We start from the raw sequence: 25,556 nt of genomic DNA, 5'->3' as shown, positions 1-25,556 counted from the left end.
GTACGTGAGCTCGTACGTGAGCTTGTACGTGAGCTCGTACGTGAGCTTGTACGTGAGCTCGTACGTGAGCTTGTACGTGAGCTCGTACGTGAGCTCGTACATGAGCTCACATGTAAGCTTGTACGTGAGCTCGTAAATAAGCTTGTACGTGAGCTCGTACGTAAGGCTATACATAAGGCCATACGAATCGGCATAGCTATACAGCCTCTCCGTTCTACGTTGCATTCTTTTCAATTCGTGCAGCCGTATATACAGCCGTACGTGAGCTCATATGTAAGGCCACACGAATCGGAAAGAATGCACTGTAAAATAGAGTGGCTGTATAGCTATGCCGATTTGTATAGCTTCACGTATGAGCTCACTTACGGCTAAGTGAATAAGAAAGGCTACACGTGCAAATGCACGTGAGAATAGAGCTCCGGACGAAGCTCCGAGCCGCTCCAGCCAATCAGAAGATCAAACGAGAGGGGGGGTGCGCGTGGAGTGAAAAAGGGGGGTGTGCCAATATCCCTCCCCGGTGAAAATTGCCCACTTTTAAGCTCTGCACTGGCCGGCCCTACCTCGCTGCGGCGTTGGAAGAACAGATAATCCGTGGCCCGAGGTTGTGCCGGGCATCGCGAACCTCAACACCACGGCCCTATCGCGAGATCCCCAGGGCTAATTGGACGCTCTAGCTTATCCAAAACAACCAAACGCGCTGGAACTCGCTATTTACATCAATCGGCCGCTTCCTTAACTGCAAGGAGCGCATCCAGGAGTTCTGTGATACCTATATTCCGTCTGAGAATGCGAAAAAGCTTGCTGATGATGATATACTTGCCCCCAGACATTGGAAACAGCTTGAGCACCTCCACGATCATCTTGAGCCCTTCTATGAGGCTACGCTTATGGTTGAGGGCCGTCAAACAACGCTTGCTGACCATTTCCAAGCCCTTGACTGGCTGCTTGATACTCTTGATTCCTCTAAGCTTAGGTTCCTCGAATTATCACAATCTACACGACGCCGCCTTAATAGCGATGCATGGAAATATCTCTCAAACTGCGCTCTGACGGCATGGTCCAAGGCGCACAAATACTATCTCAAAGCCGACACCAAATCGCATGCCTACTACGCCGCTATCATACTCAATCCAACGCTCAAGCTTGCATGGTTCGAACAGGCCTGGAGAGGACACGACGTCAAGAGTAGCTATATTGATATTGCTAAGAGAGTCGTTAACACGTACTGGCAGGATAGCTATCGCAGTAAAACATCGCATCTTCACGTTGAACGCGACCCTTCCTCCGAGCCTACACCAACTCCTCCACCTCGAACGCCCTTCCTATACACATCTGCACGAGATCATAAGCGCCTCAGGCTGTCGGCCGACAACCCTACGGAGCCCCTTAACGACTTCTACGCCGAGTATATTAAAACAGCTCCTCTCGCAGCTGGCCAGGTGCGTGCCGGAGCAACACCAGATGCCTCTCTCGATGTTAATGACATCATTGCATGGTGGAACGATCGATATTATACCTGGCCGGACCTCGCCCGCTTTGCGTTAGACGTCCTCGCCGTGCCACCGATGAGCGATGAGTGCAAGAGGCTATTCAGCAGCGCATCTATATTGCTAGATAAGCGTAGGCGACGCCTTGGAATCGATATAATTGAGGCAAACGAGTGTCTACGGTCATCCTACGGCCCTCCGGCTACAGATGCATTTGATGATGTGGAGCACGCCGCGTCGCTCGGTGCATCGCGAGTATCACCAGCCTCACTGGCTGAGCAGGCGGCGGAGCGATTGAGGACCTCACAACGCGAGGAAGCAGATGCTATGGCTGCTGACGGTGACGGCGACGCGTTGGCCGAGCAGGAACTACGCGAGGTTGAAGAGGAGGCTATATTGGAGGGCCCTGCACCACCTGTTGAGGTTGTAGATGCAGATGAGGATAATATAGCGGTTAGCGATGGCTCGGGATCGCAATTTAGGTAGTAGGTTTGGTCACTTCTCACCCTCAATTTGGCCCTTGGGGCACAACAACCGTCGTATGTACAGCGGAGGAATCCAGAGTATGAAGCGCAACTGTTGATAGGGCATATATTCGATCACCTCGTGCGATTGAACACCTCGTGGGAAACTCTTCGTGTGTATGCTTCTAGCGTGCGAGGGAATGTTCCGTGGGAACCTCCTCATACGCAGGCTAGAGGCGTGCGAGGCATCGCTTCTTGCGACTCTATGGAACGTACGAAGTTGAGTTGCGTATGAGAATGGTCGTAGGTCAACATTTCACGTGCGAAAAGCTGCGTGCGCACTTCTGGATCGTACGAAAGGCTGCGTGCGAAGCTCTCAACAGGGCCCGTTTCTGGTCCCTCGGCCTACCCACCTGCGCAGCTCAAATGCGAAACCAGCTTCACAGCAACGATTGATGGACTGGAGGAGAATTCTAGGCTTTCACAGGAGTTATAGGATTCGATCGAGGTCGTCGGGTCAAATTCAAGCTGCCTTTGGGTTGGAACTTCATAGCGTAGCAACAACAATAACAATTCACTGGCATGAAGTAGTACACAGCGTAAATATGCCCATCATCCCCCTACCCTAAGCCAGCATTTGATCATCCCAACCCCCCTTGTCCGAAACTAGTCGGCAAGACATTCCGTGAAACATCTCGCTTTTCTGACGCTACTGCCCAGCATCACGCCTTTTCCGCGGCTTCCTGAATAGCCCGGGTTGAGAGGAAGACGTATTCGGAGTAACATCTTGAGATCCGGGGAGGCTCACCTGGAGCACTGAGGCAGAATCAGTGTTCGATCGAGACACATGATGACTTTCGAACACCTGAGAAAGCCCGGTTCCCTCCGAAAGCGGCGGGACATCCCAGTCATGCTCAGGCGGTAGCTCATCGATGACCGAGCAGAGACGTTTGAAGTGGTTTGGCATCCAAACATCGTAGACGTTTTTGGTGAATTTGTACGCCGTCCACTTCTCTTTCCCGTCCTGTGCCGTGAAGCTGAACTCGCGGATCGGGTGGCGGTAGAAGGTAGTTGCGGCCCCATTAATAACAGCATAGTGGCCGTAGATTCTCACGCTCCGGTGATCGTGCGACACGGAAAATGCCAAGATCTCGCGATCAATCTCCTTCTCGCGCTTGACGCGTCTGAACATCTCAACAACTCCTCTCACAGCAAGCGTCATGCTGTGGGCGTTCTGCCGGTCTGCGATGTCGAGCGCCGCAGCGCCGCACTTAACTTCGCATGTAAGGAACGGGAGGTACATGAAGTAGGTGGCCATGTAGAAGGACATGTCTCCGGCTATAACATCGCCAACCAAGCCCTCGAGCTTGTTCAGCTGATCTTTTGTGAACGCCTCTCGCCGGAATCCCACTGAGTAGTCGGGTTGCGGACGAGGTCCGACAAAGGGTCTTGAGCGATTCCAGCCCTCGTTCGCTGTCTCGATAAGTATTTTGAGGTGCTTTGAGCCGTAGATGGCGAGGTTTTCTGCCGAAGGGACGATCAATCGAGTGATATCTTGAATGACCATGGCTTCGTTTCTATACTGTACCTTCCGGCAGACCGCTTCAATAAGATGGTCGTGAAATAGAGAATATTGAGGTACTGTCTGGTCGTCACTCTCAAGCAAAGTTCGGCAAAGACTCTTGCTTTTGTCCTTGATGCCTTCTTCATCTTTATCCATGAAGCTGCCTTTGATGGCAAGCAGAGTTACATAGCGCGTTTGCGCGTATGGTGCACTCTTCTGCTCCCTCGGCTTCTGATCGCTCGGGGTGGAAGGCGGCACCGCAGAGCCATATTCTGATTGTCTGAGACGAGAAGATGAGGATTTCTTTTTTGGAAGTGGATGGCTCATGTTTGGTAGCCAGTATTTCTCAAACCAGCTGTCTTTCTCGGAATCTTTGTTGAAATCTTTCCTCGTCTGATCGTCTTGTTTAAAGTACTTCTTGGGCCAGCGTTTCTTCTTTGTCCAATAGTCGATCGGATTGGTCTTCTCGATGCATCTCGCTGCTTTCACGCCAGGTGTTCCTTCCTTGGGGCGTGTCGGGGGTGCTCGCGGTTTCTTTCCAGCTGGAGTGGAGCCAAGTTCGTCTTCGGGTTCTTGCTGTCGTTTTCTCTTCCCATCGTTGGCTTGTGGAGTGGCCGTCCGGTGCTGAGGGAACTGAATCGACGTTAGCTTCATAGCTGCGAGCGCAGAGGCTGACATGCCTTTCCGCTGGGAACGTCGCTGGCTGGAGATGGGAATGAGTAGCTCTCCTCGTGGCTCCTATCGAGAGCTTGTATCTCTCTCAAGCGTGCACTTCTGCGAATAGGTCCCGGGGCCCGCTTCTTCTCAATGCTACGATGCGACTCCCCTATTCTCGGTCAGCATGATCTTCGTCGCGCGAATCGAATACTCACCTCTGCCGTTGACACAAGAGCTCGGCTCTTCTGTTCGATTAAACGGCTTTGTGCGGTATTTGGCCATGCTGAGAGTTGGCATGAGAGCGAGAGCCGTATATATGTTGGTCGGAGTGCAGCGAAAGGATGGGTCGACGTTGAGCGTCGGAATAACCTCGGAAAATTATCCAGGCAAAGGCCGAACAAAGGGGAATCTGGGGCATCATCGATCCATTGAAAACAGATGCGAACGTCGATGAAATGCTTCCAGAACCTACAAAGCCCGCGCCCCCAGCAGCTGACGATAGTACGTTTGCCGCGCAAATGACCTGGAAGATGGCATACGATGAATACAAGGACGACAAGGTCCTATTCGACAAGCAAAAGGAATCACTGCAGGACCTACGCATTTTTATCCTACAAACTGTGGATGCCAAATACACCACGTATACCTACGGCATCTCATCAGCACGCAATCTACTTGCCAAACTCAAGAAATCCATCGCGCCATCAGACAAAGCACGCCGGGACGAAATCTACAACCTATGGCAGGAGCAGAAGCACTACCCCACTGAACGAACCGTAGAAAAATGGCTAAGAGACTGGGAAACACTCGGGTCGCAGCAACCTAGGATCAGCAATTCATACGGTTCACTAGGTATCCCTTACTCTCCCTTTCTCTTCCTTACGAAGTTGTGGTGCTTCCTTGCTGTCAAAGGAAGGGAGTGGCTTTCCTTGGCGCCTCCCTTGCTACCGAGGCCTTGGCACCAAGGGAGCGCCCCCCGGAGATGGAGCCTCCACTGCTAGAGACGACAGCGGATAGGCCAGACATAGAACCAGAGCGCCCAGTACGTCGACAGCCAGGGGTGCGCATTGCAGTACCGCCCTTGCTTAACCGGGGAGAGTACCAGCGCTTCAATGGCGATGGAACGCCTGCCGCTGTGCCGCCCGGACGCCGGCGCGTTGAAGTCCGTATTGTACCGCCTCCTCAGTTCAACCGCGATGACTATGAACAATTTGAAGACGAGGACCTGATTGATTTCTCTTTCTAGCGTATGCGCGCGCCTGCAGCTGCTTGCTGTTCTAATGCGGGACGTTCGATTAGGGGACAATCTCGTACGTGGGGAGGAAGGCCGCGCGCCTACACCTGACATATTGCTCGCAAGTTGCAAAAACTGATTTCTGGACTCACGAAGGCTTCTTGGTTTGGCGTTGCGCGCTTGACCCTCGGTGGATGATCGCGTGGCGCGATGTGAGGGCGGTAGGCGGCCTAGCCAATGGCGAGTTTTCTGGTCGTCCGCCGTACACTCCTCCCCTGGTTTGTCGGCATTCAAGAAGACCATATTCACTTAGAGATTACCGAGGGAACTACATGGCCAGAGATCTCACAGGCGGCGCGTGACCTTACTATGACGGAAAAGACGCTCTCCAGCCATGGGTTCATGTATGGAACAGCCCCGTATCGCTTTGGAGCGGCTCCAGAACTCAACCCACCTCGACCAATCTGTGCTGCCCTAACCGGCCTACGGAAATGGGATTCGCCTGCTGTCCTCGCCGACCGGGATCTCCTACTCAATGGCAGCTCGCGAGATGTTAACCCGTGGATGGCCGAGTACCGCTCCGAAATTGTCAAAGAAGTAAAGCGACTCTGGCCCATTATCCAGGAAACCGAGAAGAGGCTCTTTGGACAAAAATCCTTCTTTCTCAACATGCAGAAGCACCCTGGGAGGAAGGGGATGTGGTACCCAGAGAACCAGCGCCGCGACAAGCCTGACCATCAGGGCGTAATGGATATGGACCACGAGGCCTCCAGGGCCTAACTACACGACCATTCCTGATGAGCGTGCAGACATGCGCGAATCTTCCGCGGCCCCTCGCGAACGTGCATCACCTACAGCCCTCTCGCGCGTCCTCGACGCGCTTCTCGTGAACGAGCATCCTCCACCGCTAGCCAATCTGGGCGCACTCAACAGCCGTCTCTTCGAGAAGCTATATGCACAGGCGCACGCTTTCTGGAGGCTCGGATCCGTTCATCTCCTCGACTGGCTTCGGCAGCATTGCGCAAAACAATGCATGGATGGACCCCGACAAACAGTCCGCCTGGCTCTCCGAGCCAAGCGCATGCGCATCCTGCCGACCCTCGACCCTCCTCTTCCCTTCCTTCTGGCCTCCCCTTAGCTTGGGTACTGCATAAATTGCTGCGAATGACAGGCTGCGAGGTGGGGAGGCATGGACCCGTCTATTTCCGGCCTACTGCAGCGGGCAACCTATTCTCTTTCTATTTTTCTGCTTCTGTATTTCTGAAAAAGGTAGTAGACAGGCATAAGTTCTTGCTTCTTTTCCGCCGATTTAGTTTCATCGCCATACTTTGTGGAGCTCCGCGATCTCCGCTCAACAAATCGGTGGAAAGGTGGCGGGCTGGTGGCATCCGCAATTTGTTAACATAAGGGATCAACGGCTAGAAATATGGTGTGAATTTCTCGAGCATGTTAAATAATACATCTCCTTATCCCTCTACCTCATTCAACTCATCATATGCTGCCCGAAGTGTCTCTTTCATGTCAGAGTACAACTTCGGATTCGGATCTTTCCACCTCCTACCATTAGGGAACACCTTCCTCCGCAATCTGTCAACGCAAGGGATTAATGGTTGGTAATATTCTGTGAAGTTCTCCAGGGTAGTTTTGCGAAAGGTCTCGTCATCTGATACTGTGCCTAGCTTCAGCTTGGCCAACTCCTCCGTGTTCACATAATTCCATTTGTCGAACTGTTGGACCACTCTCTGCTGCGATCCGCTGTAGTGAATGCATATCCAAAAAAGTACCCAGAAGAAGGACTCCAGGTCGTGCATGAATGAATGTGGCTCGTTGTGGTAAAGTATCCCAATCGCCATGAACGCTCGTGTGCCGGTCTTCCCCCATGCTCCGGAAGCTTTCACCCGCTGCTCCCTGATGGCAAGATCGAGATCGATCAAGAACGCACGCCAGGAGGGGTTGCCCTCGTCCTCATTCACCATAAGGTTGTTCGGCGAGATATCGCATTGTAGCATGCCGGCCCGTTTGTGTAGCGACTTGTATCCGTCGATGCAGCCTTCCAGCGCAGCCAACAGGCTAACTGTAGAGCTCGCCTTGTAGATGGCCTTCCCGTAGTCTCGGACAATAACGCGGCGATGCACTCGATTCGCTGTCGCCCTTCCACCTTTGATCGGAGAGCTCGAACAAATTCGCTTGCTAGGCAGCAACGGCGCGTCCGTGTAGCTCAAGGACCGCTTCCGTCCGACGGCGCTGCTGCTTTGGCCTTTTCGTGAGATGGGGCCTCCAGCGCTGCTTGGAGGAGGCGGTATCGAGCTTTTCGGTTTGTAGTTTTTCGCTTTTGTTACGTCTAGGCCTCGTCGCACGTTCCCGCGTATATCGTCGTCCTGGCCGCCCACACGAACCGTCTTGTGGTGATAGTATCTCGCGACATTAACCACGTCCTTCTCAGTCGCCTCGCGCAGCAACTCTCCCTCCTCCTCACGCTCTAGAAACTGCCACGAGTTCTTGATGACAAGGGGCATTCGCAAATTGTCTCCCTCACGATGGGCTTTCCAGCAGGTTGTGCCTCAGCCGGCGACGCAGGGCGCTCGCTTTATCCTTTCGTCGATGATGAGACGCTCTCTCCGGTTGTTTCAATTAATCTCGATGTACCAACTCCCATCAGTGGTAAAAATAGAAGGGTCGAATCCAAGCTGCTCCTTATTTAGCCAGAGGAACCCGAGCACCGCGGATATAAATTGTAGCCCGTCTTTATTAATATTAAACTGCGTGGAGCCAATAGCCCCTAGTCGGTCAAACTCCCACAGCCGCATGAGCGATCCACAGAGAGTAAAGCCAAGGACAAAGCGGCGATTGTCCTGGGCGGCGAGTACCTCTCTTGCATATCGCCCCAGGTCTAGCCATGCTTTAGACGCTGTATCGGCCGATGGGTTGCTCTTAAGTTCTCCTGGCACAAGAATCTGCTTCCAGTGGCATTTTGAGTCCAAGCCGGCGCTCGGGTCGTCCACAAAGCCGACATCCAACTTGCGGTCGGCCGTGGAGCCTTCCAAGGGCTGGTGGGGCTGTGCCAGCGGTCGGCGTCGAACCCGGGAGGCCAACTGCTGCTCTTCCGCGAGGTCTAAGAACTGGCCCGTAAGCGCTGCGAACCAGCTCAGGACATCCCTTTCCCTTGCCCCTTTAGGCCAGCTTTGCCAACCGCTCTCCCCACAGTAGAGCGGATTTCCCCTTCTTTGCACATTTCAAACCCTTCAATGAAAAGCTATGGACTACATCTCAAGACACCATGCTGGATACGGATATTAATGATGATTACGTGACTCACCCCCCGCATTGAGGATGAGGATGGCCGTTGGGGAGAGCTAGTGTGGAGGCGGCAAGAGTAGAAGCGTCGAGAAGGAGCTGGAGGAGAGGTAACTGATCCTCACGCGACGCCAGTTTGTCATTTGCGAATTCCAGGACTTGCCTTACTTGATCTATTTATTGCTGCTCACGCTAACCTAGTCAAGATGCTCCCGGTGACTGGCCAGCACCCCGAGAGGGATTATGGGGCTGCTCAGGGCATGAAAGTTTTTCCAAGGAGGATGGATCCCTTGGATGCCCCCCCCCCCCCCCCCCCCCTAAACCTATCCTGTACTACAATAGGTCTATCATGGCGACCAGGGTGACCTCGGCCAACGATTGAACTGCTCCCACGATCCGCCAGCTTGCACGATCCGCCAGTTCGCACGATTGATTTGCTCACAGGATTCCCCAGCTTGCACGATCCAGCTTACCCGAGTGCCGAAAGATCTCCCGTTCACACAGGTCCCCACAAGCCCGCATCGTCACCCTCACCCAATCCGCCAGTTGTAGATGCCTCCTATTCCGTGTTCTCGGTATCCCCATTGCAACCAGGGCAGCTAGCCAGGAGCTGACTGTCCGCCCAATTTGTTCCCTTTGCTTGACAGACTCGCAGCAATGCTTTGACTGCCTCCCGGTGGAGGACACGACGGCGGAGGTGGAAGGAGACGGGCGGCAGCTAACGGTAGAGATTGTGAGGGAAGTTTGCTAGACGGGTGGGCGTAATTGGGTGTGATGAAGGGCGGCGAGCGCGTGCGAATGGCGCAACGGGTTGGCGCGAGTTTATGATGATGATGATGATGATGATGATGATGATGATGATGGCGCTCGTCGCCGGCAACCTTAAGAAGTATGCCGCCGCTGACGCGCATGCATGTAGGATCAACCGCGACTTGCGGCGGGGACGAGAGAGAGCAGCGTCATACTGCGGCACATGTTGCACACAGGGGTAAGTGGTAAGCATTCTTCTTGCGCGGAAGGATGGACAACTCAATTGCATACAGAACTCGCGAGCTGCGTCAGGGAACGGGGCTCACTCGCCGCGGCGTCGAATAGCGCATGGTGAGGCGGCTCTTGGAGTCTACGGCTTGTGCTGGAGTTGCAGGAGGACGGGTAGCGGGCTTCCACGGCGGCGCATGCCGTCCTGACGACGCCGGCAGCTTGGTGTCGCACTCGTGGGGAAAATTGCGAGGAGCTAGGGTTGAAACGAGGAGAGTGACAGGCAGCTGCGCTTTGTTCAGCGGCGTTTGCGATGGGTAGACTGGAGCATGGTGTTGATGTTTGGCCTTCGAAGAGCGGGGCTGTGCCAAGAGTCACCTCAGCTCAAGAAAGTCAACACCAAGGCACTGCCGACAACCCCCTTTCGCCATACCGCATACCCCTGTGAAGCCCACCCGACTAGAGTTCTGCGCCCACAATGTCTTGGCGGCCATGATCGCCGCCCCAAGACGCTTCGACTTGAGTGCCTTCAACATATATTTCTGAAGAGTGGAATTAAACGAGGTGTATAGCACAGTAGAATCGGGCAAGCAAGAAAGTATTATAGCCTCCTTGTTGCACAATATATGGCCACCGCTCCCCACCCCAACTTTCACTCCCTCTGTCAAATTATCTTCTCAACTCCCAACGTCTATCAACCCCTCCTCTTTTTGAGGCCCTTCTTTCCCAGGTTCTTCCCTCTTAGCGTTGAGATTGAGAAAGGTTTCGGTTGTCAAATGGTTGAACAAAGCCTCAAGTGTAACTTCCAACCTTTGTGCTTTTTTCTCTGTAAAGTGCAGTAGGACTTCTGCAGTATTCTCGTCAAGGATGAGGGCTTCAAAGTTGCCGCATTGGTCTCGAGAGTATGCCAATGTCAACTCGTGACCTTTGCGAGGATGGAGGTGAAACAATGCATTGAACGAGGTAAGTGATGTATTGGATGAGCATCTATCTAGGCTGCGTACGCCGTATATATACGTAGCCGTATTCGCGTGATTTTCCCTTGCGCTTCAACATGCTCATTCCGCCTCTCTTACCGCCTCAGTGATTGTCGGGCCTGCGGACGTCGTAAATATCCTTTTGGCGCTGCTTGTGGCTGTAAAGAGCGCTTTCGACATGCTCGTGTGCATGTCTCAAAGGGACCAAGGAGCGCATATGTCTGAATCGGGGTCATCAAACGGTATGAAAGAGGAGAGGGCGACATGAGTATACCTGCGGAGAATACAGTGTCAGCGGCCTATTGCAGCACAAAGCGGTATGGGGCGGATGCCCTTTGCATGACGACTTTGATGTCGACGCCCACTATGCTAGTGCGGCTGCTCCCGCAGGATGCAGAGTTTCATATGACGCGCATGGGCAATCAGGCACCAACAAAATACCGGTGACCAGCGAAGGAATTGCAAATCTCGCCCACAGAGGACAACGCGTTCGTAGCCTTTTACATTCATGATCATGTGCCATTGCGGCTTTCGGGACTTTGCGCGAACCTTGGGCAGCTTTTCCGTTCGGGCCCCACGTGCGGAGAGGAGCCAAAGACCCCGCCAAAGACCCCGCCAAAGTTAATACTAAGATTTTTGCTCATCAGACCTCACCACGACGAGCTGCAAGCTGCCGCTCCACGCCTTGTCTTCGACAGCCCCTGCCGAAAATCTTTGGTCGTTTATTCAAAGAGGGTGTGTTTCATATCTTCATCGTGTAAACCTAGCTAAATGATGCAGTTACGCCTATCCGTGTCGCTCCATGGCGGAAGTAAAGCAACTGCCGTCTGCAGCCACCATAGAGATAGCCAAATTTGTGGAATGGCTGGTTACAACCCCGAGCTCGAGCTGGCCGGCCAGTCTTACCTACGGTCTACTTCGATGCGTCGATGCCGACATAACAACCAAGCTGGAACACTCTGCATGCAACCCGTCTCGACCGGGTGTTGTCGTTCTGTGAAAGACTCCCATCTCCGTCTCCGACCGCGCTCTGGTGTTGAGGCTGAATATCATGGTAGACGCGGTCTGGTGACTCCACCTGGCCCGTTGGTGCCTCGTTCAGATCGACTGTGCTAACATTCCGGCGCTGGCGTTTATTCGGTCCATCATCATTGATGTCAGCGCTTCTCTTTCCCCGGGGGCCAGGATCCTCCCTCTGTACTATATTCCCTTCTGAGAGCTGTTCAAGGTCAACGTACAGGCCTAGGGAACGCATCAGATTGCTATCACTCTTCGCAAGATTAGCAGATGTCCATCCGTGTGCAATTAACCCTTGGATGCAGAGCGAGGCGGCGTGGAACTGGTCGTCAGCCTTCGGAAAGGTACACTGGGCTTCGCGGAATTGACGGAGGTGCTCGACATCTTTGTTGCAGAACTTCTTCCAGCTATGTATGGGCTGTTAGCCAAATATTTTTGGGTCTGAGGTTTGTACTCACAGCCAGTTTACGTCAGACCCTATCCGAAGCAGATAACCAGGACCATCCAACTCAAGAATACTAACAAAGTTCTTCGCTTCATAGTATGCTCTCTTGAATTGCTTGGATGTCCACTGAGTTTCCTTTGCAATCCGATCAAACGCAGCATGCAACTTCAAGCTTCCGTTCAAGGTCAGCACATCCACCTCGTGTCGTATGAAAAGGCTGATGAAGCGACTGGCACAGTCTAGAACGGCATGTTGTTCCTGAATGTTCAGAGAAGTGTTGAACATACTGTCGACTCGCGAGAAAACACTGTCGCTTGGAGGTTGGGGAACTTGTTCGCTACTCGACCAAAGGTTATCGAAGTCCGCGATTGAGGTTTTGTCGGCATCTTTCAGTTTCTTTGCGGCCTTAATTAGGCTGTTTACTCTTTTTGGAGATAAAGCTTCAAACTTTTTGGATTTGAAGTACTCCTCGGGTGACAATGAAGAGGTAGGAGTTGGGATCTCGGTCCCATGCTGTGGAGAAGCGGGCTGGGAATGAGGTGGACTGTGAGGTGGACTGAAGGGAGTTGGTGGAGTTGGTAGACTCGTGGATGGATACTCAAAATGAATCTTGAGGTCGGACTGAGGTGGAGACTGAGGTTGATCTTGAGACAGCAATTGCACAAGCTGGCGACGCTGTTCCCCTCTTGCTCGATAGAAGAAGTGGCGGAAGGCAGATAAGAAGACCTTGGACTTCTGTCAGACGATTGTTTCCGCAAATTTAGAGCTATCTTACATCTGATTTGATGATATCCTCCGGAGAAGACGTTTCTAAATAGTGAATGAGGGAGTCCATGTGGTGTAGTGCAGAAGAAGGGCCCCGTTGAGCTCCAGTCTTGGGAGGACTGGCGCACAGACGATTTTCAACGCGCGTTGAAAATATAGATTCTGACTTGGGGTCCTGCAGGCGAGCTGACCCACCTCCACATCAAATGCCACAATAGATCTTCAGCGATGGATCCCCGCACCTCCCGCACCTCATCCTCCTCTCCTTTCGTGTTCCGAATATCGACAAGTGACGCGCAAGTGGCGCGCAAGCGGCGCGGGTAGTGCGGTCGGTATTGTCGGATATCATACCGCCCATGCTTCAGTAGAGATTTGGCAAGCCTTCACCAGATTTGCGCCGTCCCCTTAGTGATTATCGGATGCCAGAACGGGTAGGTTGTCTACAGAGACCCAGGACTTGGATGCAATATATTCAGGGTATCTGAAGTGCGGCACGGAGAGGACCGACATGGTGATATAGAGCTGGTTACGCCTGGCTAGGCTGAGGATGCACGTTTCTGCTCGTTACCTTGCAGCTGCAGCTTTCATTGCCTCCTGTGTCTCTTCACCGCTTTTTGCCTTACACTTCCCTGCAGTTGGTATGGGTAACTTTGTCTCCTCTCTCGGCGCTCGTCAATATTGGTGTTTCTCATCGGATGACTCTTCCTTCATCCAACGTCCTCCCATCCCCTCCACCAATGCTCAAGCTTCTGTACGAAACCATCACAGCAATGAGCTCCAATACCTTCCCGAAAGCGAGCGCACCTGTACACTCCTTTACCGGGCTTGCGCTCGAGCGTCTGAAACGCATTTTCACATGGATCCCAAGGACAACTATTGGGATACCTTTTGGACGAGCTTTTGGGACGAGCTGCGAGCTACAGGATGGTCTGAAGAAGATGGGACACGTATGGAAATAGAAAGCGTAAGTGGAAATGCAACTTTACTCTACACAACTAATTTTTCGCATCTAGGTTGTTGCTTATCACGCGAAGGATAGCATCAAGCTCAAGAACTCGCTTGACTCCTATGCCTTGAAAGTATTGGAAATTGCTTTCAAACGTGCGCTTAGGCCGCGTTCCCTTCACGACTCGAGCTCCACGCCTCCGGCTCATCCTCGTCTGCCACTTGACAGCATGGTCAATGAAACATTTCCCGAGCTTGATAATCTCCAGAAAGGCGTGTCTGCGTATGCGTACATCTCTACTTTGCAATGCCCATCAGAAAAAAGGGACGACGAGATTTTTTACGCTATGATGTCAACGGTAGGTGCATAGACTTTAAAGACTGGGGCAGCTGCTAAAAAAGTACAGGACTGGTTTGAAGCAATTTTGGAAACGAAGCGGAAGAAGTATACTCGACCAATATACCGAAAGTCGGAGATATATAGAGGGCTGCAAGAGCAGCAAAGGGCTTGGTGAATTGGCTTTTGTCCTTGAATGAGATGACCGTGGGATGGTTTTTGGAAGGCGCTGCGAGATCAAAATCACAAGGAGGTGAGCGCCCAAGTATGGTAGACGCTCTTTTTAATACTCAATTTTTCTTATCTATATGTTTTTGGTAATGATGATAGGAATTCCTATGAATAAATCACCTCTTGTAACACTTCAAAGTAGGAAATGTAGAAGCGGTGCAGTGGCCACTATGAGCGTACTTTTTCCGCACCGACATCAATTGCTGACCTTTAGATCGCACGCCCTCCCCACTGAAGAGTCTACCCCAAACCGGCCGCCGTGAACCTCGCGCAATCCGTCTCCAACGACTCTCTTTCGGAATGGAGTCAGCCCAACAACATTTGCACGGCCAACCAATTGCTCTACCCGCTCTGCCGTCCCACCAGATTGGCACTTGGTTGAGTGCATGAGCGGGTCGGCCAGAGGGTCATCACTGGTTATCATTGTGCTGAACCACTGCTGGATCTCTATGTTGCAGTTGATAAGGCTCCCATATTAGACGCGCATTCCGAACACCTACTCGTCATTCTTCAACTCCATCAAGATTTATAGACGACTGAAAAGATTATACCAACGGCACATTCCATATTCCGGATGAATGTGATCGTATCCACTCTGTAAATCCAGCTCAAGTCCCCTAGATACAGACTGGGCAGCGAACATGCTCGCATATACAGCAAACTGAATATAAACCATAGTCCCATGCATTGTGCATGCCATCACACGAACAGCAGTAGTGCTCTCCGTTCAACCGCCTTTTCCTCATTTTTGGGGCCCTCTTCACGAGATTTCCGGTTCTATTTGGAGTCCGCATCGTCAGAATCTCATTGAGAATACTCTTCTCAGTTGCCTTTTCTTGTGCTCGGTCGTGTGGACTAATATCCTCTTCGCTCTTCCGTTTGCGTAGCTCTGGCGGAACTTGGAGTGTTTTTGTTCTCGTTTGGCCTATTGTATTAGCAAACGAAGACGATCAGCTTCTATTTAAGTTCGCTTACTTTGGTCCGATGGTGAAGCCATGGCTTATAAAGGACTGGGTCTCAACTTTCGAAATCGTGATCTGAGTAGCGGACACGAGTATATAATAGGAAGCGTCATGACTTGCCATGTTTCTGGTATATATAGCTTCAATTCTGGGCCTTTCGCCATCCACACGCGGACTAGGAGAAAAAGGCTTTTCAGGATTTGGTCGGTTAGGGCGAGATCACGGACCAATACGCCATCGAGACATAGGGGCAACACGGCACGGGCTGGGTAGTTGGATCGAGGGCCCGACCTGAGAGAGAGGAACGCCCTCGGCCATGCGTGAACGAACCAAAAGTAGTATGCCAATGGATCATCATCGCTGGATAAGAAATCCCAGCGGTGTGGCTCTTGTCGGCGCGCGCATCATCTCGCTTTTACTGGGTTCTTCCTTGACTCTGTATTCGGCCCCATCCGGTGTACGCTGATTGTTGGCATGTTCTGGGTGTGCTCGATCTGCTGCGGGATCCCGCCGGCCGACATATAGTCTGCCATGTCTACATATTGAACCACCGCCCTTGCGTCTCACGCTAGAATCTAGCGACGACCCGACCAATCTGTCCATATAACCACCACGACCACGAGCATGTTGCCTTCCTACGACACTTCCAGGAGGACAGTGACGAACACCCCATCCTCGAAAGCTATTCGGCCGACCCAGACTATGCCTCTGAGCCACACCACTTCTGTACCCTACCAGCCTGGAGGATTTACGTTTAACCCCTCGGTGAACCCATACAACATGATGGACTACCCAATGGTCCACACTGTTGCATACTCCGGTACCAGGACTCCACCAGTCAAGCCCGAGGCGACCTCCCCGACACACCTAGGCCTCAACGATGCCAGTTCCGCCGACAACTGCAGCAGTGTCAATTTCCCAGTCGACAATGACGTCCTAATAAAGGTCATCCAGGCCAAGCCAAAACCAGCCCAACGACAGCGGGATCCCAGCAAGGTACTGCCCCCGAACCAACCGCTCGTTGCATCGCCAGTTGCTCACCAGCTTGCAAAGCCCAGCAGTGACATCGAGAAACAAAAACCGAGGCAAAGGTCGAAAGGAATATACCAGTGCAGTATGTCAGACTGCTACAAGATCTTTTCCCGAAAGTCCCACCTCGAAATCCATACTCGTGGTCACAATGGAGTCAAACCATTTGTGAGTCTTGCCATGTCTATGCCAAAAGAAAAAGGTGACTAATAATGACATTTAGCTGTGCAAGGAGCCTTCTTGCGGCCATCGATGTTCTCAACTGGGGAACCTCAAGGTCAGTCTACCTGATAACTATGTTCTTCACTAATGCTTTATAGACTCATGAGCGAATACATACTGGGGAACGACCGTATGATTGCGACATTTGCGGTAAGACTTTTGCACAACGTAGCAACGTTCAGTCACACAAGATCGTGCACCTACAGATCAAACCATACACGTGCAGATTTGATAACTGCGATAGGCAATATACCCAGCTGCCAAATCTCTAGGTATGGATTCCATTTCCCTATAGGCTTCAATTACTAACAATATAGTCGCACCAAAAGAAGTTTCATACAGCAACTCTCCTTCGTCCAACTCAGAAGTTTACGTCTACCCAGGAGGGCGACCCCATGACTCGGGTTGTAACAGCTACAACCTAGGATCAACAACTCATACGGTTCACGGTCACCTACGGACAGCGTGGCGAGGTCCTTTGTTCAGCTACACCAGAGTCCTCTCAGCTGGGTCCGTTCCTTTCAGCTGGCCTCTATTCAGCTGAGCTGATAGACCTAGGGGGTGGGCCATTTCCTATTAGTATATATTCGGCCCGTACGGCCACGACAATACAAGCAGAGTTCCCGTCAATTATAACCTGAGTCCATGACTACTCAAGAAAAAGATCTTTTGCAGTATCTCACTCGGGTTGCAGCAACCTAAGATCAGCAACTCATGCGGTTCACTGGGTATCCCTTACTCGGTGCTTCCTTGCTGTCAAAGGAAGGACCAAGGGAGCGCCCTAAGGGATAGTTCATCTCGTTCCTCTATATAGTCCGCCTTTACGGCATCTACAATACAACAGAGTTCACATCAATTCCAACCTGAGTCTTTGTCCAAGTGGACTGTCGGGCGATTGATGCGCTTCTATGGCCCGCGCCGCTGCTCGGCGGGCAATCTGCCTACCACGCGCTCATCGCACGAGACTTTGTCCCTGGCGCCGGCGGTGCGGGAGGGCACCCGACTGTCACTGGCTCCGCCACCGAGGCCGGTGAACGGTTGCACCACCGTGCGACTTGCGACCTGGTGTCCAAAAACTCCTATCGCTTGCCGTTAGGCCGTCTATGCTTGACGCGGACAGGTCGCGTCGAGGGGCGAACATTGAGGATATGCTACTGTCTATTGAGTTGGAGCTAATAGAGAGGGATATCAACACGGCGCTGTCGGCATATAAGAGTTTATCCAATGCCGAGATCCAGCGAATCATCACAGCAAAATCGCTAAAGCCGATTCTCGACACGCAAGCTGGGGTGAAGTACATTGTCTGGAACAACAATCAATGATAAGTTTCACTTTCACCCGCCCTGTCACAAACACCTACTGATAACATAGGGTCTTATATGACGACGAAGAGACGCTTCAGTTGAAGAAAGACTTTGCAAACAAGCATTGCCTTGGCAGAACAATGGTCTGGGCATTGGATCTCGACGATTCTTCCACATTGAAATCGCTCACCAGCACCCAACTCCAACAGCTTCGTGACATTGGCGACAATGTCGATTCTAACCTCGGTTTTGCAAAGAAGAAGCTTGCTACGATGCAGAAAGCGAATAACATAGCGCTTGCCACCTTTGGACGGATTGTCAAGCGCCCCCTCAATGTCCAGAGGGATTCACGCAACTTACACTGGGACACGGAAAGGTGACTGGCTCCTTTGTCTAAGAGTGTCTTGTCAGGTTCTAACATGTCATTGCAGGTTTTCGATGCCGAACTCGGTCAATATACAGCAGATGGCTGTAAAGGCAGTGTGAGGGTGGCAGCCAGTTAGAATGCTCCTACGTACATCACCCAATTCACATCTTCCAAACTTTGACATCCAGCTCTCTCCGTCTCTGCTACCCCCAGGGGTATCTAGCATCCCGTCATTTCCTCGCAAAACTTTTCATTTTCGTCGTCTATATCAATGTTCTACTTACACTCTTGCGACTTGAGTTTGGGCACTCTTTCTTTCCACTACCTGAGGTGCACTTATAGCTTTTCAAATTCAAAATACGATCTAAATGTCGATGCAGTGGACCGCAGGCTACCTCTTGACGGGCTGAACACCTGCTAGTGGGGCTACTCCTCACGGTGGTATCGAGCGATCAAGACTGCAACCCGTGTAGGGGTATATCAAGTATGTCGAGACTCATGACCTAGTGCTATGCAAAAGCGACAATCTCCTAATTCACGCTTCCTTAAACTTCAACACCGAACTGTTTCCGTTTCTGCTCCCCCCCAGGTGCGGCTCATATCCATACCATTGCCTACGGGTAATCAGAGTATTCGAGTCCCTAGGCAGATTCACAGGCGTTCCATCAGTCATCATGCTAAAGTGCCAAATATCTAAGGTCACGGCAAAGCAAAGACATGAGAGACCTCAAAACTCTTCATTATTGGAGGTAAGAAATTAATCCTTGCTTCCCTCCGGAGGCTCCCTGAATTCCAGTCTGCTTTGGCAAACGCTCGCTACTGAGTGTTTGATATGCACTTACTCAGCTTCACCCATCTTGAATCCACCCAGATCGTCATCACCGGAGACCGCCGCTTTCGGCCAGATGACCATGTCAATGGCCCTGTCTTCATATCCCTCTTCTGGTCCCATGTTCAAGTCTTCGAGGCCCGGGTTGTACTTGTTGGCCAACTTGTTCAGGTGATACAGTGACCCAACGCTACTACTACCCTTGCTCTCAACGTCATCGATTGACTCCACTTCCTTCACTTTCGTTCCTTGAAGCGAAGTTCCCTCATATCCTCCGTTGAAATCTGGGAGATGATCGTAGTACTCATTGCGACGCTTTTCCTTCCATTCACGGGTGCTCTCGGAATCGCCGTCCTTGATATCTGTTGACTTCCGCATCACCACGTCGAGGGTCGCCAACCATTGGTCTCGAATGGCAATGGCTCCCTTTGGGAGGGTTTGTACATAGGGAATAGACTGCGAGCGAGGCTCCTTGGGTGCGAAATATTGTGCCCACGTCTTTTGCTTGAGCATATCCTGGGGTGGGTAGGGATGTGAAGACCGGCTCCATGCTAAGGCCATCTTACAGAGTTTGTAGTAGATTGGCATGGCGGCGTCGCAGAAAACCTTCTGGTGAGCGGGGTTAACCCAGATTGTATCGCAGTTCTTGAGGCGCTTGGTTTGGCGGATGGTGGAGACTGAGATCGTCAAGAGGATGTGGCGATCCTTTGGGCCAAACTTCTTGGCGGGGAGATAGTAGTAGGAGAGTATCTCCGCCAGACCATTGAGGAGCGTCATCTGAAACTTTGGCGTGCAGCTCTGCTGCTGTGGTCCCGCGCTGTCCACTAATCCCAGTTTGTTAGCGATGATTAGCCCATAGATAAGAATGAACGAGGACGATCATACCACCACGGCCTTCGAGCTTCGGGATCAGAGAGAAGCGCTTGAGAATTTTGTCGCCGTCGCGAAAGAAGTCGAGTGTCGGCATAGATGGGGTAGTCGTGCTGAAGCGCTCGACGTCCTCCATGGTGCTCTCCGTGGCTGCAGAGACTGCAGGCTCTAGCTCGGTCTCGCTCTCCACGGTGCTCTCCGTGGTCGCCTTCTCTTTACCCTTCTCTTCCTTCATCTTCTGCTTGGTCTTGCCGTCGATGGTGCTCTCCGTGGCTGCAGAGGCTGCAGATTCTGGCTTGGTCTGGCTCTACATGGATGAGATGAAGAGGGAAGAGTGAGGTGGATCGTTCTAAAAGAGCACGGGTCAAGAGAAAGTTTAAAAACTATAACATGCCAAGCCACGCTAGTGACGCTAAGCCGCGCTAAGCCGGAGGTGAGGAGTGGGACTAAGTTCTGTTGAACGTCCACCACCGTTTGAGGTGGCTCAGCAAGCTATCACGCTAGTCAAGACGGTATGGTTACAACTCGGGTTGCAGCCTAGGATCAGCAACTCATACGGTTCACCTGCGTGCACACCACCTCCCTAGGTATCCCTTACTCCTTTCTCTTCCTTACGGAGTTGTGGTGCTTCCTTGCTGTCAAGGGAAGGGAGTGCCTTTCCTTACTGTCAAGTGAGCGCCTTCCTTGCTGCCAAGGGAACGACCAAGGGAGCGCCCTAAGGGGTAGTTCATCTCGTTCCTCTATATAGTCCGCCTTTACGGCATGTACAAGACAACAGAGTTCACATCAATTTCAACCTAAGTTTACAATTATTTTTAACGCATTCAAGATTAGTGTGCTTCAAAATGTTGGTACACTTATTAAGCACTGTGTTTTGTGCAGTCGTGCGTAGCTATGCTAGAATGACATCCATAAAGGAGGTAGAACTTTAGTTTCTTTGCAACTTATGTAAATAAAACTGCTCTATTAAATATACTCGAAAAGTTCTATTCTTTCCATTACTTCATACACTTTTATAGGCCTTAGCCATTTAGAGCCAGCCGCTGATTACTCCACTATTATCCGAACACACCTTTGGAGGGCTCGCGGGACACGGCTTTACAACTAGGGGCCTGCGAGCTACGATCTCAGCGTACGGAGTACCTCTAATGTAGTCCCGTTACTTTCCTGATTCTCAAATATATAAACTCACTCATTTAGTTCAATATAAACTTATGTTCAATTCAATCTATCTTATAAAATCCTCGAGTTTCCACCAGCAATTAAGATCTGGCGCAGTCTAGGCGGTGCGGTGATGCTGTGCTCGGCCGCTTGACCAAAGACTTCTGGTTTCGGTAGCTTTCCTCTTCTGTGGCTCGGGGGTCGGCCTCTGCTCGGATTTGGCGGTTAAGTTTGAGTACCTCGATGCGAGCACTAGTCGTAGCCGGGCCTAGAGTTGCCATGAAAGCATCTAGGTCCCTTCTCGGTGACTTCAAGACCTGTCTTCACTCTTCCGTGGCTCGGGGGTCGGCCTCTGCTCGGATTTGGCGGTTGAGTTTGAGTACCTCGATGCGAGCACTAGTCATAGCCGGGCCTAGAGTTGCCATGAAAGCATCTAGGTCCTTCTCAGTAACTTCAAGGCCTGTCTTCAATCGCTTATCGGAAGCGTTCTCGTCGTCAGCGTTCGTCATATCGGGGTCTAGGTTATAACAGTCCATCGTCCGTCTCAGTCATTTCAAACGCTGTCCTTAGCCACTTTTCCGAAGGACGAGCTAAATCATCACCCGCCCTTTTCTTTTCGTATCACCGGGCTTCCTAGGCAGCGCCAGATGCGACCTCTGTTCGGGCCAGAGTTTCAGATTGTCTCTTCGAACTTAACCTTCTCGTCGTTTATGCTCACAAGTTCCTGAGGCTTCACGCAACCTTCTGTCACCTATTGTCAGGCCTTGGACGGCCTTTTCCTTTGTTTGCTGGACTTGTCCGCCCTTATATTTTCGGAAAATGGCCACTACGTTGTCATACTCCTTTTGCAAGGACTTGTATTCAACCTTCTGTTCCTTTGCTTCTTCCTCTAGTACTTGGACCATAGCGCAGATACTGGCCCACTGGCGCCAGAGGCGGCCAAAGTTGGTGTTGAGGTGGTGGAAGTAGATAAGGTGCTTTTTTGAAGAACTTTACTTCTGACAGGTCGTTAACAAAAGCAAAGGCTAACGGCGTGATGCTGTTGAAGAGATGGGTTGTTTCAGCTGGGTATGCTTGGGCAAAGGAGATCATTGCATTGAAATCTCCTAAACTGTTCTTAAGTTCTTCCTCTGCTCCGGGTTTTAGAACAAGGTCCGGGTTTACCATCTTGGCTCCCTTAATGATGTTCCTGCACACTGTCCTAGGCCTGGTTTCGCGTGAGAGGGTAACTGCTTTGTCGTATTGAGAGGTAACAGCTTCCTCCCGGAGGTTTATATCAAGGTTGTAGCTCCATGCACGGGAGCTTATGCCAGGAAACTTACAAGGTACTTGATCTTCAAACGCTACAATAGTAACGTTGTTGGTGAAATCCCCTTCTGCTTCCACATCACCGGACAATCCTTCATTATCGGATTCACCCATGTCCTGGTCCCTCCCTCTACTCAGGTTGAAGTTGATGTGAACTCTGCTTGTATTGTCGTGGCCGTACGGGCCGAATATATACTAATAGGAAATGGCCCACCCCCTAGGTCTATCAGCTCAGCTGAATAGAGGCCAGCTGAAAGGAACGGACCCAGCTGAGAGGACTCTGGTGTAGCTGAACAAAGGACCTCGCCACGCTGTCCGTAGGTGACCGTGAACCGTATGAGTTGTTGATCCTAGGTTGTAGCTGTTACAACCCGAGTCCTCTCTTATTAGTTGTTTTCGGCGTTCTGATGCTTCTCGGAAGGCATGGAAGCGGAAGTAGGGAATGTAGAAGGGTCGGGAAGCAACGGTGGGTTAGACTTTGAGGGCGGCATTGCTGCTTGCTTGCCGGCGGCTCCTGGGTACTGTCCTGTAGAGCTGGACGCTTCTATAGCTTTGCTTGATGTGCCTGATGAGGCACGACGGAGATCTGTAGAGTTGACGCCCTTCTTTAGGTCCGTCATAGCGATGGCGACCTGTCGCAACAGGTGAAACGGTGAACTGAGTTTCTGAGTGGCTTGGATTGCTGGATGTGGTCCTCGCGAGGACAGTGGACGTTGTGGGAGGTATCACAAAGTGTGAGGACCCGATAGGCAAACAGCAATTAGAAAGGGTTGCATTGCTATGCTATGGAAGTTGTGATACAAAGAGAGAAGAGGGGCAAGGGTGCAGCCGCCAGAAGTAGGTTCCTGGCGCGTTTGGCGCTAGCTGCTAGTGCGCCCGCCTGACGGTCACGTGACCACGTGACGTCTTGTGACTACAGGTGAATGTCGCTTGCAGAACAAAGGAAAAGGCCGTCCAAGGCCTGACACCTATGGAAAGCTACTAAGGGCAGCATCTGCACCATGACTACTTCAGTTGCTTTCGCTTGTTCATGGATGCTACTTTACCTTTGTTGGTTGTTCGTGTTTATCACTATCTATCTCTAGAGCTTGAACTAATATCACCAGCGAGACTCTTCTATCACCGCCGAGACTCTCACCTGCTTGGCATCGCCTCCTCTATCGCCCGTCAAGCTAGATGGTAAGCTTAAGCTCTGAGCTTATACAAGCTTCTCAACGCTCAAGTCTTCCAAAGGCGTTCGTGTCAGGGAAGAGCTGTGAGGCCTATTGCAGGCGCAAAACATCTCGTGCATATACCCTCATCTTCTAATTCATCACCTTGTCCCGTGACAACTTTGGACCAGAAGAGGACAACAATGACAGCGCTATCGATATACTGAAAAATTTACCAACAAGCACAACCGGAGACTCTAAGATGTAGGCTTTGGACTAGAAGAGAGGAGCAAGGCAGGGCTATCGACATGGCCACCTTCCCGGAAGCCGCGGTTCCATTGTATTGAGAGGATGGCATTACCCGGCTCTTAGTTAAGTAGTTTCATGAAAACAAAAATGCCGGTGGGTTAGCTGTTGGGACGAGAAGTGTAAGCCATATACTCACCGTTCTCTTCGTCGTCGTTCCTGCATGGAAGGCGTGGACACGTAATCGTAGTCAACGTTTTTGCATGTGGGTATACCATGTTTCTTCAACGAGCGCCATGCTAGCTCGAGTAAGGAAGGTGCCATTTTAATACTGGACGTTTTAAGGGACTAGAACCGGGACTTATATAGGTCGAAACGGGCGTGTGATAACGGACATGAACTAGAAGGATGGTGAAGCACGCACGTCGGTTTCACGTGATGCTAAGATCTATTTTGCTCAATACGATAGATCATCATTAGTATCCCCCACTGCGTAGCGAGAACCACTGTGTAACTCAGGTTGAAATTGATGTGAACTCTGTCGTATTGTAGATGCCGTAAAGGCGGACTATATAGAGGAGCGAGATGAACTATCCCTTAGGGCGCTCCCTTGGTGCCAAGGCCTCGGCAGCAAGGAAGGCGCCAAGGAAAGCCACTCCCTTCCTTTGACAGCAAGGAAGCACCACAACTTCGTAAGGAAGAGAAAGGGAGAGTAAGGGACACCTAGTGAACCGTATGAGTTAGGCGCCAAGGAAAGCCACTCCCTTCCTTTGACAGCAAGGAAGCACCACAGTGAACCGTATGAGTTGCTGATCCTAGGTTGCTGCACCCCGAGTGTATAGCCCTGCAAAGGAAAGGTCGTTCACTAAGAGGAACATTCTCGGAGCATGGAGAGGAAGTGGTTTGTTTCCATTCAACCTTGATAGGGTCCTCTCAAAATTACCAAAACCTTCCGCCGAACCCACTATTCCGAACGTTGATGAGCTGAGGGTGGAGTCTCGTGCGGAGTATGAAGCACTGCCTACGCCTGCAACGCCAAGATCAGGAGAGGCTCTGACATCGCTACTTGATATGATCAAACGGGTCCCTGATGACGAAGCGAGCAGCCAGCATAAGGCTAGGCTCCATCAGAAGGTGACGAATGCCGCCCAGACATATCTTGCCAAAATTGCACTCCTTTATGACCGAAATCAATTCTTAGCCAAAAGTAACAACGAAGGCAAAGCTCGCCGAGCAGCCGACCAAGGAGTACTAAGGATAGCAAAGGTGATGACCTATGAGGACCTCGAAAAGGCACGAGCGGAGCGCGCTTTGAAAGATGCCAAGAAGGCTAAGAAAGAGGCTAAGAAAGCTGAGAAAGAGGCTAAGAAGGCTGCCAAAGAGGCTAAGAATGTCGCGAGTGCTGCACTAGAGGCAGAGGAAGCTGCCACGGGTAAGAAAACACGCGGTCGAAAGCGGAAGAGCGCTGCGTCGGGGGTAGATGTGGCAGAGCCAACGGCCAAGGTGGTGCGAAGAAGCGAAACACAGGTTGCGGAAGGTGAGCAAGAAGTAGGTGCTCCAGAGCCAAAGATCAAGGCAGCGCGAACCAGCAAAGGGCCAGAGCCACCGCTATCCACAGTGGCACATGCGGAGGATGAGACGGCACTAGAACCTTGGAGAGCCGCAGTGGCGCAAACGTGGTAGCAGAGAAGAAGAGCTGTGATATTGGATTG

General features: G+C 51.6%; 10 protein-coding genes across 10 annotated transcripts; 5 read left to right on the top strand and 5 right to left on the bottom strand.

The window, feature by feature from the left end:
• Window positions 1–827: 827 nt before the first annotated feature.
• Window positions 828–1,175, top strand: BDZ99DRAFT_354241 (uncharacterized protein; the record flags this gene model as incomplete). The annotated part of the gene is made up of 1 exon (XM_033714579.1): window positions 828–1,175. A coding segment is annotated over one exon (348 nt), but the record flags the coding sequence as incomplete, so codon positions are not given.
• A 1,445-nt stretch (window positions 1,176–2,620) lies between these two features.
• BDZ99DRAFT_152465 (uncharacterized protein) lies at window positions 2,621–4,590 on the bottom strand. The gene is made up of 3 exons (XM_033712789.1): window positions 4,388–4,590; window positions 4,196–4,341; window positions 2,621–4,148 (listed from the first exon to the last, which is right to left on the bottom strand). Exons 1-3 carry the CDS (start codon window positions 4,467–4,469, stop codon window positions 2,661–2,663), a joined length of 1,716 nt encoding a protein of 571 aa, XP_033571362.1. The 5' UTR covers window positions 4,470–4,590; the 3' UTR covers window positions 2,621–2,660.
• Window positions 4,591–4,627: 37 nt separating this feature from the next.
• BDZ99DRAFT_544936 (uncharacterized protein) lies at window positions 4,628–6,310 on the top strand (the record flags this gene model as incomplete). Its single annotated transcript, XM_033726826.1, has 4 exons — window positions 4,628–5,024; window positions 5,060–5,214; window positions 5,419–5,482; window positions 5,720–6,310. The coding sequence occupies 4 exons, from the start codon at window positions 4,628–4,630 to the stop codon at window positions 6,184–6,186; spliced, it is 1,083 nt and encodes a 360-aa protein (XP_033571361.1). The 3' UTR covers window positions 6,187–6,310.
• A 617-nt stretch (window positions 6,311–6,927) lies between these two features.
• On the bottom strand, window positions 6,928–9,611 carry BDZ99DRAFT_491193 (uncharacterized protein; the record flags this gene model as incomplete). The annotated part of the gene is made up of 4 exons (XM_033723090.1): window positions 6,928–6,963; window positions 7,077–7,966; window positions 8,057–8,628; window positions 9,316–9,611. 4 exons carry the CDS (start codon window positions 9,609–9,611, stop codon window positions 6,928–6,930), a joined length of 1,794 nt encoding a protein of 597 aa, XP_033571360.1.
• Window positions 9,612–11,568: 1,957 nt separating this feature from the next.
• On the bottom strand, window positions 11,569–12,952 carry BDZ99DRAFT_525600 (uncharacterized protein; the record flags this gene model as incomplete). Its single annotated transcript, XM_033726016.1, has 3 exons — window positions 11,569–12,079; window positions 12,131–12,843; window positions 12,893–12,952. 3 exons carry the CDS (start codon window positions 12,950–12,952, stop codon window positions 11,569–11,571), a joined length of 1,284 nt encoding a protein of 427 aa, XP_033571359.1.
• Window positions 12,953–13,306: 354 nt separating this feature from the next.
• Window positions 13,307–14,538, top strand: BDZ99DRAFT_575396 (uncharacterized protein). Its single transcript, XM_033728461.1, has 3 exons — window positions 13,307–13,846; window positions 13,896–14,186; window positions 14,235–14,538. The coding sequence occupies exons 1-3, from the start codon at window positions 13,430–13,432 to the stop codon at window positions 14,340–14,342; spliced, it is 816 nt and encodes a 271-aa protein (XP_033571358.1). The 5' UTR covers window positions 13,307–13,429; the 3' UTR covers window positions 14,343–14,538.
• A 1,443-nt stretch (window positions 14,539–15,981) lies between these two features.
• On the top strand, window positions 15,982–16,880 carry BDZ99DRAFT_481217 (uncharacterized protein; the record flags this gene model as incomplete). Its single annotated transcript, XM_033722380.1, has 3 exons — window positions 15,982–16,554; window positions 16,610–16,663; window positions 16,707–16,880. 3 exons carry the CDS (start codon window positions 15,982–15,984, stop codon window positions 16,878–16,880), a joined length of 801 nt encoding a protein of 266 aa, XP_033571357.1.
• A 2,119-nt stretch (window positions 16,881–18,999) lies between these two features.
• On the bottom strand, window positions 19,000–20,304 carry BDZ99DRAFT_467446 (uncharacterized protein). The gene is made up of 2 exons (XM_033721022.1): window positions 19,994–20,304; window positions 19,000–19,932 (listed from the first exon to the last, which is right to left on the bottom strand). The coding sequence occupies exons 1-2, from the start codon at window positions 20,211–20,213 to the stop codon at window positions 19,118–19,120; spliced, it is 1,035 nt and encodes a 344-aa protein (XP_033571356.1). The 5' UTR covers window positions 20,214–20,304; the 3' UTR covers window positions 19,000–19,117.
• Window positions 20,305–22,000: 1,696 nt separating this feature from the next.
• Window positions 22,001–22,561, bottom strand: BDZ99DRAFT_481215 (uncharacterized protein; the record flags this gene model as incomplete). The annotated part of the gene is made up of 1 exon (XM_033722379.1): window positions 22,001–22,561. One exon carries the CDS (start codon window positions 22,559–22,561, stop codon window positions 22,001–22,003), a length of 561 nt encoding a protein of 186 aa, XP_033571355.1.
• Window positions 22,562–23,906: 1,345 nt separating this feature from the next.
• Window positions 23,907–25,527, top strand: BDZ99DRAFT_491192 (uncharacterized protein; the record flags this gene model as incomplete). Its single annotated transcript, XM_033723089.1, has 2 exons — window positions 23,907–23,930; window positions 24,853–25,527. The coding sequence occupies 2 exons, from the start codon at window positions 23,907–23,909 to the stop codon at window positions 25,525–25,527; spliced, it is 699 nt and encodes a 232-aa protein (XP_033571354.1).
• Between the last annotated feature and the right edge of the window lie 29 nt (window positions 25,528–25,556).

This window comes from Mytilinidion resinicola, assembly GCF_010093595.1.
Source record: "Mytilinidion resinicola strain CBS 304.34 unplaced genomic scaffold BDZ99scaffold_22, whole genome shotgun sequence".
In the NCBI taxonomy this organism is placed as follows: domain Eukaryota; kingdom Fungi; phylum Ascomycota; class Dothideomycetes; order Mytilinidiales; family Mytilinidiaceae; genus Mytilinidion; species Mytilinidion resinicola.
The sequence above is the reverse complement of the archived record's forward strand: the minus strand, read 5'-3'. Positions and strand labels throughout refer to the sequence as shown.

Excerpts from the sequence above, each read along its gene's own strand:
- BDZ99DRAFT_152465 (XM_033712789.1), bottom strand. The coding sequence starts at position 4,469 with ATGCCAACTCTCAGCATGGCCAAATACCGCACAAAGCCGTTTAATCGA. Across the intron at positions 4,342-4,387 it reads CTCTTGTGTCAACGGCAGAG|GGGAGTCGCATCGTAGCATT; the intron begins GTGAGTATTCGA and ends GACCGAGAATAG. Across the intron at positions 4,149-4,195 it reads GCGACGTTCCCAGCGGAAAG|TTCCCTCAGCACCGGACGGC; the intron begins GCATGTCAGCCT and ends ACGTCGATTCAG.
- BDZ99DRAFT_575396 (XM_033728461.1), top strand. The coding sequence starts at position 13,430 with ATGCACGTTTCTGCTCGTTACCTTGCAGCTGCAGCTTTCATTGCCTCC. Across the intron at positions 13,847-13,895 it reads CACGTATGGAAATAGAAAGC|GTTGTTGCTTATCACGCGAA; the intron begins GTAAGTGGAAAT and ends TTTCGCATCTAG. Across the intron at positions 14,187-14,234 it reads TTTACGCTATGATGTCAACG|GACTGGTTTGAAGCAATTTT; the intron begins GTAGGTGCATAG and ends AAAAAAGTACAG.
- BDZ99DRAFT_467446 (XM_033721022.1), bottom strand. The coding sequence starts at position 20,213 with ATGAAGGAAGAGAAGGGTAAAGAGAAGGCGACCACGGAGAGCACCGTG. Across the intron at positions 19,933-19,993 it reads GAAGCTCGAAGGCCGTGGTG|TGGACAGCGCGGGACCACAG; the intron begins GTATGATCGTCC and ends AACTGGGATTAG.